Below are 17,659 nucleotides of genomic sequence, written 5' to 3'. Positions count from 1 at the left end.
CTGTTTAGGTTCGCCATTGCTTTCCTCCCAAGGAGCAGGCGTCTTTTAATTTCATGGCTGCAGTCACAGTCTGTGGTGATCTGGGATCCCAGGAACGTGAAGTCTGTCACTACTTCCACGACTTCCCCTTCTATTTGCCAAGGAGTGATGGGGCCGGATGCCATGATCTTAGTTTTTTTGATGTTGAGCTTCAAGCCCACTTTTGCGCTCTCCTCTTTTACTCTGAGCAAGAGGCTCTTTAGGTCCTCTTCACTTTCTGCCATTAGAGTGGTGTCGTCTGCATATCTGAGGTTGTTGATCTTTTCCCCAGCAATCTTAATTCCCGCTTGTGATTCATCCAGGCCAGCATTTTGCATGATGTACTCTGCATATATATTAAATAAGCAAGGTGACAATATACATCCTTGTCGTACTCCTTTTCCTATGCTAAACCAATCAGTTGTTCCATATCCGGTTCTAACTTTCGCTTCTTGACCCTTATTTTCATTTAGTGAGCTGTACGTATCTTCAATAGCAGATGTAGTCTAAAGCAAAATTCTTTTTTTTAAAGGAACATAAGCATGCTAACCATTTATGGGTCAGATCTGTCTCAACTAAGATTTTCTCCCCATCATCTGAGTCTAGGTCAACAAGGGGCTGATGACCTTCAAAGTAGTAGTAGAGTATTTACTTTTTCCCCACCATAGAGCACAATAGAGGGGATAGGGGCAACCTGTTTGGGGGGCTGTAGAATTGGACCTCCTGGTCCAATGGTCTTGAAACTTGGTGGGTATCTTTGGGAGAGGCTCCAGCAGCTATCCTGCAAGTTTGGAGTCTCTCCCCGAACCCCCTCCCCTCCAGCCCCCAGAATATAAACCTTCTCCCCTCCAGCCCCCAGAATATACCCTATGTTTTCGCCACTGACTTCAATAGCCCATAGGATATAATGGGGCCGAAATGCCACCGAAATTCAGCAGCAAGCCAATTCAGATCAGAGAATCTGAATCTACCCACAGGAGCCTGAAAGGGGACTTGAATGGGCCATTTTCGGGGGTGCATTCGGTTCAGACGAACATTGGAGAACTAAAGGCCCACTTTCTGAAAATCAATGGATTTAGGATCTTATAACTTTATCAATATAGATGACAATTGTGCATGAAGAAACTTATGTGTAGATCTGCCACCACTGCTGTTACATTTTTGTTTCTACTTTATATATATACTCCCCCCCCCCTTTTAAGTAATTGCTGGATTTTGAGTTTTCCCCCTTCTTTTTTTCCTGTTTTTTCTTTAAAAAAAATAAATTAAAAATGAGGTACATCCTACCCCTACCATGCCAATCCACTAAGCAAAGTTTATTTATTAATTATTTATTTATAAAAAATTGTTTTTGACCCACCTTATGTTTTTGGCTCACGTTTGGCTCTTCTGTTGGAGGAGGAGCCCCTAATTTGGAGGAAAGCTCCTTAGACTGGAAGAAGGCTGGATCCACCCCAATGCGTCGTCATAAGATTTTACTCAGATGCTGGATTGCTAATAAATTTGCACCTCATCAATGAAAGTAGCTTATTCGCTCTGTAAAGAGCCATGGTGCTGACCCATGACTCTTTTACTTCAAGGCTGAGTACAGACATGCACACTTATCACTTAACACCCACACACTAAGTGATCACTCGGACGTGTGAACAGGTGGTCACAGATGAAGAGCTTCTGTATCATTTCACATTAGTATCTTCTCAGGACACCTTAGTCTCAACTCTTCCATGGCCTCAGTTCACACATTCAGCATGAACCCCCAAATGAGGACAGAGGGCCAAATATACATCTGTGGGAAACAGCCCCCCCAAATCAAATTGCTACAGATGCTCATTAATTTAAACTAAGTATTATTAATCACTGGCTCATGCTGGGTGTTTTTCCCCCCCTTCAGGCACTCACCTTCCTGGGTGTTCTTGGAGAACCTGGTAGACACTAATCTGGAATGTTTCATTATCAAAGTGTTCTCTGATGTAGTCCTTGTAAATCCGAAACTCGGCAGCTGTCACTGCTTCACCCTCAGGGATCCTGGAGAGGTCAAAGCGGAACTCTCGATGATGGCTGCGCTGGTGATAGAACTCCCTGTCGTGCTCCACTGCAAAAGCAGACAACCAATCCATTAGCACCCATGCGTTTTAGTTCCTCCAGAATTATCATTGTCAAATTTAATAGCAAACTGCTTGGCCCCTGTGCAGATAATAAATGCAGCAAACCAGGCAAGACACAGATAAAATAAGGAGCCACTACCAATTTGAGGGACACTCTAGGCATGGCTAGGCAGTAACCCAAACGTTGTAGTTTAACCAAAATGAAAACAAATGTATGAATGGCTGGCTAAGGATTGAAAATTCTCCTGATGGGATGGAATACTGAACACAGCTGAGCGTTAGATGGAAGGAGGAGGAGGAGATTGGATTTATATCCTGCCCTTCACTTGGAGTCTTCCCTTCCTCTCCCCACAACAGACACCCTGTGAGGTAGGTGGGGCTGAGAGAGCTCTCTTGAGAACTGTCCTTGAGAGAACAGCTCTGAAAGAACTTATGACTGACCCAAGGTCACTAAGGACAGAAAGGGAAAAGGGAAAAAAAAACTGAACCTAAAACCTAGAATTCAGAACCTAAAAAGGTTAGTTAAGGATAGAAGAGGGCCAACTCTAAAAATCATACAAAAATATACATGTATTTATTACACACAAATTAAAATAGCAAAGAAGGGCCCATTCATACCTCATAAACAAACATATATATAAAAACATACAAGGGCTAATGAAGTAGACCCTGAATCTACTATATAGGCTCAACTTTTTTTTGGATCAACACTGCTTTTAACTTAAGGAACCTTCATTGGGAACATTTGGCTGCACAATCTTAGAAGAATATATAATAGACCAGAGAGAAGTGCTACTGGACATGTGATTGTACTGGAGTCTTCATTTGTATTTTTGTATTTCTCTTCCTTGCCCAGTGGCTATACTTTCAATTGATCTCTGGTCTTTATTGCATATTGTGGATATGTATGATTGCCTATATTTGTATGTATCAGCCTATATGTTCTATATGTATTAGACCTCTGAGGAAGGCCTGCCTAGGCCGAAACGTGTTAGGTCTACTTCATTAGCCCTTATATATATGTTTGTTTATGAGGTATGAATGGGCCCTTCTTTGCTATTTTAATTTGTGTGTAATAAATACATGTATATTTTTGTATGATTTTTAGAGTTGGCCCTCTTCTATCCTTAACTAACCTTTTTAGGTTCTGACCCAAGGTCACACCAGCAGCTGCACGTGGAGGAGTAGGGAATCAAACCTGGTTCTCCCAGATTAGAGTCTGCACTCTTAACCACTACACCAAACCCACGACCATCCAGATGGATCAAGACAACCAACAGGATCCACACATCACTGGATATTGAACTATCAAAATAATTCACCTGGATTTCCCTGTACAGACCAGATAATCCATAAGGTAAATGATTATGAAATAGCCAACTATGTATGGATCCAGCCCAAGTGAAAGGGGGGAAAGGAGAGGCAGGAGCTCTAGAGGGGAAGAGTTTGAGGGTGCAAAATTGTTCCTCCCTGGCTTCCAGGGTTGTTCCACATACTAGCAAAGTGGTATATCTGCAGGTGAACTTTCCGCATTGTGGAAAGAAAAGACAGTTAATACAGGAGGAAGAAGCTGGTCAGTATTACATGCAAGGATGCCATTTGGATGACTCATGGAATTCTCCAGAGTAGGAGGGGCAGAGTCCTCAATGAACTGATACCTAAAGGAACAATCACGTTGGTATGGATGCATCCTACAGCACATTTTGTAGGTGAATCTAGTGTTGAACCGATCCACCTAACGCTCAGTGGAAATCCAATGTGTTAAAACATTTTTATGCATCGCTATCCCCCCGTTGCAAAGGATGGAAACAGACAGCCAAGGATCTGTTTTCAGACAAATCAAAAGCATTACTTAGATGGGTAATGTGTACTTAAGAGATTACCACCACTTATTAGTGACTCAAATATTATGGGTTCATTTGGAGCAACGGACACTTGTACGTCAGTCACAGAGGTCATGCAGCCGACTGCAGGACCTTTCCTAACAGAAAATAATAGCGAGAACACTGACGTTTTTGTGCTTACCGCTAGTTTCCTTGCGTCACTCTAGCCCGCCACGCAGGCGTGCCTTACTAATGCCTCATCAGTAACTCAATAACTTCATAACCATTTTTTGGGACAGGGATTGTCTCAGCTAAGTCAGTATTTCCCAAAAATACGAGTGCCAAGGGAGCCCTAGATGTCAGTCACCAGGCTGAACACATTACAACGTGCTAAAAGCATCCAAGCTTTTTTTTTGAAATCCAGGATATTCTGAGCATCTCAGTTTCCCCACTGGTATTTAGTGGATCCTTCAGTGTACTCTGCCAAGCCTAACAGAATTTGGATATCGAGCTGGTGTAGCATAGCACTGAAGGCGCTGAGCTATGAACCAAATCCACAGTTGAAACCTTGCTTGTGCCATGATTTACCAGATGGCCTTAGGCAAGCAGGCATCTTTCAGCCTTATAAAAGGGCAGGATCCCATAGAGGAACAACCTGTTTGAGGTTGTATAAACCGGCTGTGTCATTCTAAGCAATTCATCCAATGCTTGTAGAACATCATAGTGTTCTTTATGGACTCTGGTGTTTGGCACAAAAGTTTTGCCTGGTTATTTGAAAAACTGCACATGCATTTCAATTCTCCTTGGCTTTCCCAGCTTCTGGTTTAAATACCCTTTTCCTCCTCTGTCCAGTCTCTCTCCATTTTTTCCTTTCCAGACTTCTCTCTCTTTCTCCTTGTTTTTGCACTCCACAACTTTCCTCACTTTCTCCTTCATTCCAGTTGGCAATCCACTCTCTGACATCAGAGCAACTCAGCCAACAGCAACCAAAGAGGCCCAATCCAGCCTCCAACAAGCCCTTCTGTGTCAGAATAATTCAGCCAACTGGCATCAAAGGCTTTGTTGCTGTGGTCACCAAAACCCCACTGACCACTATTTTATTGAAATATTCATTTCCTCATTGCTCATGGAGGCACAGGATTAAAACATGACAATTTATAACCAGCAAACTAAAAACTCAGGTAAAACCCCTCTCCTCAAGATACCTGCCATTTATACACCATTAAAAAGGCCCGCCAAATAAAATGTCCATGCAATTGCCAGCCTCCAGGTGGGTCCTGGGGATCCTCCAGAATTACAGCTCTTCTCCAGACTATGGAGATCAGTTCCCCTGGACAAAGTGTATACTTTGGAGGGTGGACTCTATGGCATTGTACCCCACTAGGTCCCTGTCTTCCACAAGCTCCACCTTCAAATATCCCCCTTTTGAACATGTGAAATTACAGGCCAGGTACAACCCTTCACCCTCCTTCCACAAAACAGTCCGCCATTTTGGTTTGTTGCTGGCTGTTGCTTTAAATCAAAGCACAATCCAGTATCGCAGACAAGCACTGCACTGAGAAATGGAGAATATCCTCAGGGCTCAATAAAGCCCAACGAACCATCTTGGAACAGAATTAATTTGCACTGAGCAGAGAAGTAGGCCTAGAACGTGGATGCAGTGGGATGTACACTAGGGTTGCCAACCCCCCCCCCCCCCGGTTTGCCAGGGGTCCCCCGTTTTGGGGGGGTTCTACCCGCTGCCGGCCAGATGGCCGGCGGGGGAAGCCCCACCCCCAACACCCACAGGCAACCATCTCTCTCCCTTTAAGTGTGTGGAACCCGTGTTTCCTCCCAAGCCCGATCTCCACAAGCTTGCAGGGAAATGCCAGCTTCGTGCTCTTAAAAGGGAAATGCGGCTGCTCTTAAAGGGGAAACGCCGGCTCCTGCATTTAAAAAGGGAAACGCCGGCTCCTTTAAGTGCAGGGAACTGCCGTTTCTGGAGATCTGGCGCACGGGCGGGGGGTTTCTGGAGATCCGGCGCGCGGGCGGGGGGGAGCGGATGTTCCCAACGTGATGTCATCACGTCGGGATGCCCCGCCCCCTCCAGGGACGCCCCCAAAGTCCCCCGCTGGGGGTGGAAGATGGACTTGGCAACCCTAGTGTACACAGCTCTCATGTTCCTCACAATGGCCTGTTACTCTAACTCACCTAACACCTGGGGAAGGGAATATAAAAATCCCTAGGCCTTATGGGAATCCCATGGCTCCCAAGTTGGCGCTGGATGATGCCCTCAGTGTTTGTGCAGGCAGAACACACTTAGAGCGGTTGTGTATTCAAATTGAGGCAACTATTAGAACAGAAAGAACCCATGCAAATAAGAGCCAGAGAAATGACATGCTTGGATTCAGAACATAGTTTATTTTATTTGATTCGATTTATTAAATTTCTCCCCCTGCAAACCACATATTCTGCAACTTGACCTAGGACACATTGCAAAAAACAAAAACAATCCCCCCCCCTCCCAAGTTCCAGCCCTAGCGATGCTGCTCATATTGCATGCACTCCAAGGAAACACCTTATCCTACTTAGGCCAATTTTTTCATCCGCCAAAGCACCAATACTAATTTATGGGCTGGGCAAGGAGAGTTCATTAGTAAAACTCTTTGAAGATTAAACCATGCCATGTAAGAGTCAGGCGTGGGTTTTTTTAATTGTTATTAAAAATGAAGTGCCCTTACCGGTTTTCTCCCAACTATTCCTAGTAAAAACAAAAACAAACAAGCAAGCAAAGAATGCTGACTCAGCCCAAATGTAGCCCCACAGCAATCTGTTAGTGTGCCAAATTAGAAGGGAGGGAGGAAAGGAGAAAAGGCGAAAAAAGGGAAAGGAGGGTGGGGAGTCTATAGTCCTTTACCTGCAACCATTAAAAAAATTATTTTGGAAACCCACAAGCTTTCCTTGCTATTAAAACAACAACAAGAAGTAGGCAATCTTACCGCTCCTCTCCCGCTGGTCTGCCTTGCCATGCTATTTCCACTTGCCTTCCTTTCTTCCCTCCCCCCTTGCAGCTTCTCTCCTTTTCCTGCTTTCTTGCCTCTCTGTAGCCTCCATCCTCACTGTACTATACTGTCACTTCCTCCATCTTCTTTCCTGCCTTTTCTACCTGCCTACTCCTCCCTCCCCAACTCTCCTCAGGTTTCAAAATAAAACTGCACCAGCCATTTTGGATTGTCCTAGCAACTGCAGAATGCTGTGTGATGTTACCTAGATAATCCAGACAACAGCTTTGGAGGTCTCCTGAGGTAATCTTGCCAGATATCAGCATTTCAAAGCTTTTAATCTTTATTTTATCCTGCTTTTTTGTTAAGTTAAGGCTTTTTCTGAAAACCAGGGGTTTCCTCCATTTTGTAAAAACACATTCGCTTTTTGTACCTGGCCCTACTTTGTGAATTTTTCAATCCGATCTCTGGAGCCAGGTTCAGAGTTAGATATATTGATACCACACGTGTGGTGTATTTCAGAGATCCAGGCCATACAGTATCCCAATGATCCCCATGAAGGTGCCCAGCGGGGGTTTCCAGGTGCCCACTTACTCCTCTCCCAAAGCCTGAGGTATTTCACTAGACCCTAAGGAGGCATAATGCTTGTGTCTGCAAGGAATGCTCATTCAAAAACAAATGTCTTCATCAGAGGAGGATGCTTGGCTTGAGACCTCCCAATCTTTTGTAATTGCTCCCCATGTAGGGTTACCACATTTTGAAAAGCAAAAAAAAAAGAAAAAAAGGACATATTTTGGATTGACTACTTCAAACAAGTGATCATAAGAACATAAGAGAAGCCAATGTTGGATCAGACCAATGGCCCATCCAGTCCAACACTCTGTGTCACACAGTGGCCAAAAATACCAGGTGCCCTCAGGAGGTCCACCAGTGGGGCCAGGACACTATTAGCCCTCCCACTATTGACCCCCCAAGCACCAAGAATACAGAGCATCACTTGCCCCAGAGCCCCTATCTATACCTTGTGGCTAGTAGCCACCGATGGACCTCTGCTCCATATTCTTATCTAATTCCCTCTTGAAGCTGTCCATGCTTGTAGCCACCACCACCTCCTGTGGCAGTGAATTCCAAGTGCGAATCACTCTTTGGATGAAGAAGTACTTCCTTTTATCTGTTCTAACTCGACAACTCAGCAATTTCATGGAGTGCTCATGAGTTCTTGTATTGTGAGAAAGGGAGAAAAGTACCTCTTTCTCTACCTGCTCTATCGCATGCATAATCTTATAAACCTCGATCATGTCACCCCTCAGTCATCTTTTCTCCAAGCTAAAGAGCCCTAAGCGCTTTAACCTTTCATCATAGGGAAAGTGTTCCAACCCGTTATCATTCGAGTTGCCCTTTTCTGCACTTTTTCCAAAGCTATAATATCCTTTTTAAGGTGTGGTGACCAGAACTGCACACAGTATTCCAAATGCGCCCACTCGCCCATCTTTGACAGATCCCTTTGGAGTGCCTCACAATCCTCACTGGTTTTCACCACCCTGAACAACTTTGTATCATCTGCAAATTTAGCCACTTCACTGCTTACTCCCATCTCCAAATCATTAATGAACAAGTTAAAAAGCAGTGGACCAAGTACTGATCCCTGCGGTACCCCACTGCTTACCACCCTCCACTGAGAAAATTGCCCATTTATACTCACTCTCTGTTTTCTATTAATTAGCCAGTTTTTGATCCACAAAAGGACTTGTCCTTTTATCCCATGATTTTTGAGCTTACTTAGGAGCCTTTGAGGAGGAACTTTATCAAAAGCTTTCTGGAAGTCAAGGTAAACAACATCTATTGGATCCCCCTTGTCCACATGTTTGTTCACCCCCTCAAAGAACACTAACAGGTTAGTGAGACAAGATCTTCCCTTACAGAAACCGTGCTGAGTCTGCCTCAATAGGTTTTGTTCATCCCTGAGTCTGCCTCAATAGTTTTTGTTCATCAATGTGCTTACTAATTCTTTCCTTAATAACAGTTTCCACCAACTTACCCAGTATCGACGTCAGACTGACTGGCCTGTAATTTCCCGGATCTCCTCTGGAACCCTTTTTAAAGATGGGAGTGACATTAGTTACCTTCCAGTCCTCAGGAATGGAGGCAGATTTTAATGAAAGATTACATATTTTTGTCAGGAGATCCACAAGTTCACATCTGAGTTCTTTCAGAACTCTTGGATGTATGCCATCCGGGCCTGGTGATTTATCCGTTTTTAAGTTGTCTATCAGTTGTAGGACCTCCTCTCTCATCACCTCAATCTGACTCAGGTCTTTCAACACCCCTTCCAAAGTCAGCGGTTCTGGAGTGGACAAGCACTTCTCATCTTCCACAGGGAAGACAGGGACAAAAAATGCGTTCAGCTTCTCAGCCATTCAGCTATCATCCTTCACTACTCCTTTTACCCCTTGGTCATCCAAGGGCCCCACTGCCTCCCTGGCTGGTTTCCTGCTTCTAATGTATTTGAAGAAAGTTTTATTGTTGGTCCTTATGTTTTTCGCTATGTGCTCCTCATATTCCCTTTTTGCCTGCCTCATCATAGACTTGCATTTTATTTGCTACAGCCTGTGTTCCCTTTTATCAACCTCACTGAGACTATGATAAATTTCATTTTAAACACCCCTCCTATTTAAGCTTTGGTAATTGCTACTAACTAGGCATATTCCTAACTGTCCGACCCCAAAAGAGGACATTTTCATCAGTGGTTTTTTTTTTTAACAAAAAGCTCCAAAGAGGACAGACACCAAAAAAAGGACATGTCCTCTAAAAAGAGGACGCCTGGTAAACCTATCCCCATGACATCCATTTTGTGACTGCCCCATCTTTTCTGAATGACATTTTATGGAGGCATCCACTGCTCTTCCTCAAAATTCCAAAAGTGCACACAGGTTCACCAACATACGATGGGAGATGTTTCCCAGTGGTTCGCTTTCATGCTCTATTAGTAATGTCTGTTGATAGGCACAATGTAGGACAGAAAACTTACATGATTATTCCACAGATCAACAAATCAAGGTACCAGGAATAGCTAACAGACAAAGGAAACAATAACAACATTTTACATCCTGCTGGGTGGGCGGGAGCGGTGGCGCGGGCTGTAAAAGCCTGCAATAAGCTATCACCGAACAGCCACAAGGCTGTTCGAGTCCCACCGCGGCCAGGGTGAGCTCCCGGTCCTTGTCCCAGCTCCCGCCCACCCAGCGGTTTGAAATTCCTAGGCAAGTAGATAAATGGGTACCCACTCCTAGGAGCGGGGGGCACCCTCCTTCCGATGGATTGGTGTGCAGCAGTGGCAGCAGCTGAGCGGTAGCGACAGGCGATGGGTGGTGATCCGGCGAACATGGCGGTAATCTGGCATTAAGCAACAAGCGACCCAGGCGGAGATTGGTCCAGGAGACATGGCGACGTGATGACGTGGCGCGGTCGGAGCCAATTGGACGGAGGCCAGTTGCTACAGCCATCGCATAGTCACGTGCCGTGAGAACTACTCCAGAAGGAGTCGCTATGGGAAAAAGACCTCCGCTGGCACACCGTCGCCTTGAAACGGAAAGAACCCACCTCGAAATAAAAAAGAGCCGAAAGACCAATAAAGAAAAACCCTGCTGCGGGTGCCTGGTAGGCACTCATCCCTCCTCTTGCACTGTGGCCCTAGTTAGGATGATTTAAATGTCTCTGTAAACCACTCCGAGCCCTCAGAAAGGAGCGGTATATAAGCTGAAAGTGTAATGTAATGTAATTTGTCTGATCCACATAGTTCCTGTTTACAGGTATCACGGTATAAGCATACGCACACACACACACACACACACATACACATTATGTTGCCCAGTACTGAATCCGATCATTGATCCATCAAGGTCAGTACTGCCTACTCGGTCTCGAGCCAGAGGTCCTTCACATCACCTACTTCCTGGTCTCTTCCCCACCTCCTTCACTCAGTGAGCCTGCTAATCTCCCAGTGTGGGATTGCACAGAAGCCACAACAATGAAAACAGGGTTGCGCTTACCTGTGACTGTTGCTCATCAAGTGGTCTTCTGTGCAGACACACATCCCTCCCTCCTGCTCCTCTGTGAACTCTCTGGAACCTTCATTTCTTGGGGCCTCCAGCAGCAGCATGGAGAGAACTGAGGGAGTGGTGATCGTTTGGGCAGGAAAGCGCCAGAGGGAGAAGGGGCACGCCGAGCCTACTAGAAATCGTTGGAAATCTTTTCCACAGCTCACCTGTGCACATGCAGTCCAGCCCCACAGCTGGGGATTTGGGGGGGAGGAGGACTCGGGGGGCAGCTAATTAAACCAAAGTTAATTACATTAATTCAATTGGGGGGGGGCAGCCTGGAAGGGAGGGGGTCCAGAAGAAATGCCATTAGCTACAAGCCTGTTGCAGTCCCAATGGGTGCCTGTACAGAAAACCACTCGATGAACAACTAGTACAGGTAAGCGCAACCCTGTTTAATTGACCACTTTGCAGGGGACCATAGCAGGACATAAATCTGCAAGCTTTCGCATTACAGAAAACTGCTTGGCTGGACTGAACGGAAAAGTAGCCGGTTCTTAGCTGAGTGGTGGTGGGAGGGGAAGCGGAGTAAAAAATTCTAGTCCCTTGGCACATAAATTCTAAGACACTTATGTCGGCTTGCGTAAGTTATAAGACCTTTCCAGCATGCACCATTTACACCGAAATTCTCACTCGTAAAGCCATTTACAGTTTTGAGTCATGGTCCATTGAAGTGACTGATTTGCACATATACAACAGCACACATGTTATCGGGCCAACTCTCCAGCAGTCCTCCAAACTGCTGTTCAAATCTGGCAGCATTTGAAACACGGGCCGCGGCTTGAAAGCACAGGGCAGGGGAACCCCACCAGCCAGTGCGCATTATCATTCTTTCGTGGGCACCTCTGTATCAAAGACACTTACAACCAGTCTGTGAATCAGATCGCCAGTTTTCCAGGCTGCCACTTTTTGCACAGCACTGGCTCACCGTCAAATTTCATTTCCCTAGTAGATTGTGGTTGGTGGCCTAGGATCTGAAAGACCCAGGTTCAAATCCCCACGGAAGCTCGCTGAGTGATCTTGGGCCGGTCACACACTGTCAGCCTCACCTGTCTCATGCGGTTGTCATGAGGATAAAACGGAGAAGAACAAAATGATGCAAACAGTTTTGGGTCCCTATCAAGGAGACATGCAGGGTATAAGTAAAGACAAAATTAGGCCATCAGTGACTGGACAGGTAACTGCAAATAGGTTTGAAAGAGCCTTATAAACAGGCCAATCAAAGTTGGCAGCTCATAAACACTAGTAAAACCATAAGAGTTTCCAGCAATTCCTAGAGCTATCCTATGTCGCATCCATTTTTTTAATACCGGAAGTAATGTCACACCACAGCCGGTGTCATGAGGTTTGAATTCCCCCCCCCCCTTCTGCTTTGAAAAAGAGGTGCTGCCACTCTCAAGAGGAGTTTTCAATCCGTATACTGAAAACTCATGAACTTTCAAACATTTTTAGAACGGAGGTTCCAGAACTCATGTTCCCCCCAAGAAAAAAAGCCCTGCCTATTGGTAATCCAAGTACCCACCACTCACAACCTAGCAACCTGCTAGAAAAGAGAGCATCGACTCTCTTTCGTTCACAAAAGCTTCCTTGCCTGATCATCTGAGGCGATGTTCTTTTGCCACAGGTGACCAGGGCAGTGGCTGTTCAGAGGCCCAATATAGGATGTCAAGACCACAAAACGCATTGCTCTTCTTGTCAAGCGCATTCAAGTGCTAGTGCTACAATTGTTTACTGGAGATTTTTAAATAAATCAGGGGATTACAGATATTAGATCCCTCGTGTGACAAGAGATATAACTGTGTAGCCAGTCTAGTGAAGGATCACCCTTGGCACTCTATTCTCCAACAAAAGTCTTCCATGGATCTTTATGCCCCCTCAGACATAATAAAAAGACACGGAGGGGGGGGGAATCCTGCTAATCCCTCAGTAATGAGGGTCTAAATTGAGATGGAAAGGAGAGGCAGGAAAGGGAACGGACTCTGTGAACAAATTTGAGAGGAAGAAAGGTACAGAGCAATTCTGCACATTTTCAAGGGGCAAAGAACCACCCTTCCAAAAAAAATATTCGGATGCAGAAGTTAGTTTTCCAGCATATTTGGGAGAAGGTTGCTCTGGATATATAACCAAATAAATAAACTACCAAGGCCATGCCAGCCAGTCCCCGCAACACCGGTTTTCTCCCTGCCCCTGGATGTATTTGTTGACCCAAAAGTAACAAATCCTTTCAGAACTGATTTATTAAAAAACACTGACCTTCAATCAGCAACTGTTCAGTCACCGCAGTAAATCTTACGGTATAGCTATGCTTATGGAACACCTGGTTGGAATGCCTGAAAACAAAAGACCTGAAGTTCCATGCTTCTCTTCATACCACTGTACTTGGGCATTTGGACGGACGCTACAAAGGTATAAATTATAGCACATTCTGGTTTGATCACCACCGGCAAAGCTGCAGCAAGTACTTAATTGCGGCCTGCGCAAATCAGCATGTGAGAAATTGAGAACATTTGCATTTGTTTGAAAAAGCAAGGAAAGGAGCCACGACAAGTCACATGGCTTAGAGCAGGAGTTCCTATCTATACCTTGTGGCTAATAGTCACTGATGGAGGGGCCCCAGACCAAGAGTTCCTACCTATACCTAGGGCTGCCAAGTCCCCCCGGGGGGCGGGGAAACCCCCGCCCCAGAGGCCTGTTCCCCGCCGCCGGCAGATCGGGCGCCGGGGGGGGGGAACCCCACCCCGGCGTGCGCGTCACCAGGAAGTGACGTTATGACGCCGGGCACGCTGGGGGCAGGGCCACGACCATCCGAGGGGAGGAAACTCTATGTTTCCCCCTTGGATGGTCGTGGCCCCGCCCCCAGTGTGCCCAGCGTCATTAACGTCACTTCCTGGTGACGTGCGCGCGCGCATAGGACACTGGACAAGAGTCCCCCGCTCCCGACGATTTTCGACTTGGCAACCCTACCTATACTTTGTGGCTAATAGTCACTGATGGACTTCTGCTCCATATGCTTATCTAATTCCCTCTTGAAGCCATCCATTCCTGTAGCCGCCACCACCAGTGTTCCCTCTAAGCTGGGGAGTCTTGTGAGCAAAAATTCTACTTGATGAGCTACTGGGATTAAAGTTGTGAGCGAGCGATTTGACTACTGCATACATTAGTTTGCTCTGGAGCCATCCTTCCTGAACTAAGACAAAAATCTGTGAGCCGGAGGCTAAAAAACTGTGAGGTAGGTCACACTAACTCAGCTTAGAGGGAACACTGGACACCACCTCCTGTGGCAGTGAATTCCATGTGTTAATCACTCATTGGATGAAGAAGTACTTCCTTTTATCCATTCTAACCCGACCATTCAGCAATTTTTAACCTTTCTTCATAGGGAAAGTGTTCCAACTCTTTTATCATTCTAGTTGCCCTTTTCTGCACTTTTTCCAATGCTATATAATATCCTTTTTGAGGTGTGGTGACCAGAACTGTGCACACTATTCCAAATGAGGTCACAATGGCAAACCACCAAGGAAGTCCAGGGTTGCTATGCAAAGGCAGGCAATGGCCAACCGCTTCTGTTCATATCTTGCCTTGAAAACCCTGCGGGGGTCGCCACAAGTGACTTGAGGACACTTTCCACCACCAACTATGAACATGACTTTCTGCAAGCCACTGAGTGAGCCAAACTGACTTAGGGCCAACGCAAATGTGACTGGAGCCACAGATCAAGCATGTGGCATGTGTAAACACTCCATGCCTGCCCCAGAACATGCCGATGCACCTGTAGGATTGCCAAATGGGCCCGGGGGGCGGGGAATCCCCCGCTTCGGAGCCCCGATTTCCACCCCGGCGGAATCGGGGCCCGGGGGGAACCTCGCCCCCAAAGCTGCGTCACCGGAGGTGACGCAGCCACGTTGCTGACGTTGGGGGGCGTGGCTCAGCTCATCGGGGGGAAACGAGCTCGGCCACGCCCCCAACGTCAGCAACATCGGACGTAACTTCCGGTGATGTCCTACCGGCGCGCACGCACGTGCCCGACCAAACTCCCGGACACCAACGAAGATCCCCCGCTCCGAGGGGTAAGTGTACTTGGCAACCCTATGCACCTACCACATGAGCCAACCCATTATAGTGATAGCATGCCAGCAGCATATGCATCCACATCAATTGCTTGTGCGCTTGCACTACATGTAGTTAGGCCAGCACATGCGGCAATGGAGATCCTTGGTCCCAAGGATATCCAGCTTTCCTTGACCAGAGCCATGGCTTTTTCAGCCCTCGCATCAGCCTGGTGGAACTCTCTGCCTAATGACATTTGTGCTCTCTGGGACTTAATGCAGTTCCGCAGGGCCTGTAAGGTAGAGATGTTCCACCAGACCTACGGCTGAGGACACCAACAGTCCACCATCAAGCCTGGCCTCCCCGTCTCTCCCCTCTGGGGAAGCACACATAACACTTAAACGCCATCTGACTAGTTTTAATTATTGCTGTTTTTTATTAGTTTAACCTGAATATACATTTATTGGAATGTATTTATAAATTGTTGCTCTCCGCCCTCAGCCCCATGCGGGAGATAGTCTATAAATCAAATGAAAACCAAATAAATAAATTGCAATTGAACCCGATACAGATGCAAACGAAAGACTTACACAGTAAGAATTTTAATTGTGGCTTCATCACATTGGTTTTTGCCTTTTAATCTGAAAGCCAAGAAGGGAGAAACAAAGATTTTAATTATCAGTCCCTTCATAAATAACCCAGTAGATAATTACCCAGCCAAAACTGAAACGTGTGCCTTGGTGTGTGTATTTGTTCCGCTTAATTTGTATCTGTTGCTCCCCGGTGCATTTGCTGCACTTACCTTTCAAGTTGGGAAGATGCAGTGTGAACACCTTCCCATGTGATCTTGTTTGACAAGCCACACACGGCAGGGGTATATTTCCAAGAGTCTGTCCCTAAATGTCATTTTCAGCGGAAATTTCTCCAGTCAAGCCTGCCTTGGTGTATATCAGGGGTGGCCAAACTTGCTTAATCCTAAGAGCCAGCGTTCCGTGCACCTTGGTGCTTAGTCATGCCGGCCACATGACCACGGAAACGTCCTCAGACAGCGCTGGCTCTTCGGCTTTGAAACGGAAATGAGCACCGCAACCCTAGAGTCGGATTCGACTGGCTTTCGAGCAAGGGAACCTTTAAGAGCCACATAGAATAAACATCAAGATGTTTGAGAGCCGCAAGACATGAACAAATATTACATGTTTTTACTGGAAAATAGGCAAAGTTGCTTTTTATTAACATTAAATGAGGCTGCCAAAAATAATAACAAAAGCCGGTAAAAGCAGATATTGATAATGATATTTATTTGTTCAATGATATTTGTTTGCTAATGATATTTAGCTTCCCCAGCTGCCCTGCCAGGAGCTGCACAATATGTGTAAAAGAGCCTCATGCACCACCCGAGTCACAGTTTGGCCACCCCTGGAATGCACAGGGAATATACCAGGTACAGTGAAAATAATGAATACATTTTACATCGCTGCTGTGACTGTAAAGCTGCTGCTAAAACGCACCGCCTCACTGCACCTGCTTCATGAGATCACAGGCAACGTGTAGGGTGTAGTGGTAAGAGTGCTGAATTAGTTCCTGGGAGACTCGAGTTTGAATCCCCACTCATACCATGGAGGCTTGCTGGGTGACCTTGGGCCAGTCACACACCGTCAGACTAACTTACCTCACGGTGCTGTTGTGAGGATAAAATGGAGGAGAGCACCCATCATGTAAGCCACTTTGGGTTCCCACTGGGGTTAAAGGCAGAGTACAAATGAATCAAATTTTTTAAAAAGGGAAGCCTGAAGAGAAATCGCACAGCAGCAAAGAAGCCCAAATCCAACCCTAAGTTTCAAATACTGCACACCGTGCTCATCACCAAGCTCTGCTTTCCTGTGGGTGTGCTATTTGGTGTAGTGGTTAAGTGTGCGGACTCTAATCTGGGAGAACCGGGTTTGATTCCCCACTCCTCCACATGCAGCTGCTGGTGTGACCTTGGGTCAGTCACAAGCTCTGGCACAGCTGTTCCTGACAGAGCAGTTTGTGTCAGAGTCCTCTCAGCCCCACCCACCTCACAGGGTGTCTGTTCTGGGGAGGGGAAGGGAAAGGAGTTTGTAAGCCGCTCTGAGACTCCAAGTGAAGGGCGGGGTATAAATCCAATCTCTTCTTCTCTTCTTCTTCTTCTATTTCAGTAAACAGTTTCCCCAGTGCTCATAAAAATAAGTTTTTCCAAAGGTTTGTCCCCTACATCAGAAAGCATGGACAGGTTTCCGTCTTTGGCCCTAGACCTGCAACAAGTAGGTGGGACTTGGCTTTAAATTAAAATGGCATGGGACGGGCGCTCAATCATCAGGAACGGAGATCTCTCCCCCAGAGCCTTGGGCCAGCTAGAGTGGCTCTAGTTCAAATAATTACTTTAAAAAAAAAAAGAGTTCACTCTTCCGAGCAGAAGTTCTTCAACCAGTCTGACTGCAACCTCCGTCAGTGAAGAGTTCTCTCACTTCTCATGCCAACAACGCAGCGGGAATCGCAAAATTAAAAAGAAAAACACTCTTTCCTTATGCATGAGCAGAGCGATGTGTGAGAACTATGTGCCAGTATCA

General features: G+C 46.1%; 1 protein-coding gene across 1 annotated transcript in view; it reads right to left on the bottom strand.

Moving 5' to 3' along the window:
- Window positions 1–17,659, bottom strand: part of BMP7 (bone morphogenetic protein 7) — a 124,487-nt gene that overhangs the window by 35,611 nt on the left and 71,217 nt on the right. The window contains exon 2 of the mRNA XM_015422516.1: window positions 1,918–2,110. Within this exon, the coding sequence (XP_015278002.1) occupies window positions 1,918–2,110 (193 nt within the window). The remainder of the gene's footprint in view (window positions 1–1,917; window positions 2,111–17,659) is intronic.

The sequence above is a fragment of the Gekko japonicus genome, unplaced genomic scaffold, assembly GCF_001447785.1.
Source record: "Gekko japonicus isolate JY-2015 unplaced genomic scaffold, Gekko_japonicus_V1.1 scaffold1296, whole genome shotgun sequence".
In the NCBI taxonomy this organism is placed as follows: domain Eukaryota; kingdom Metazoa; phylum Chordata; class Lepidosauria; order Squamata; family Gekkonidae; genus Gekko; species Gekko japonicus.
This window is presented reverse-complemented; position numbering and strand designations above follow the sequence as displayed.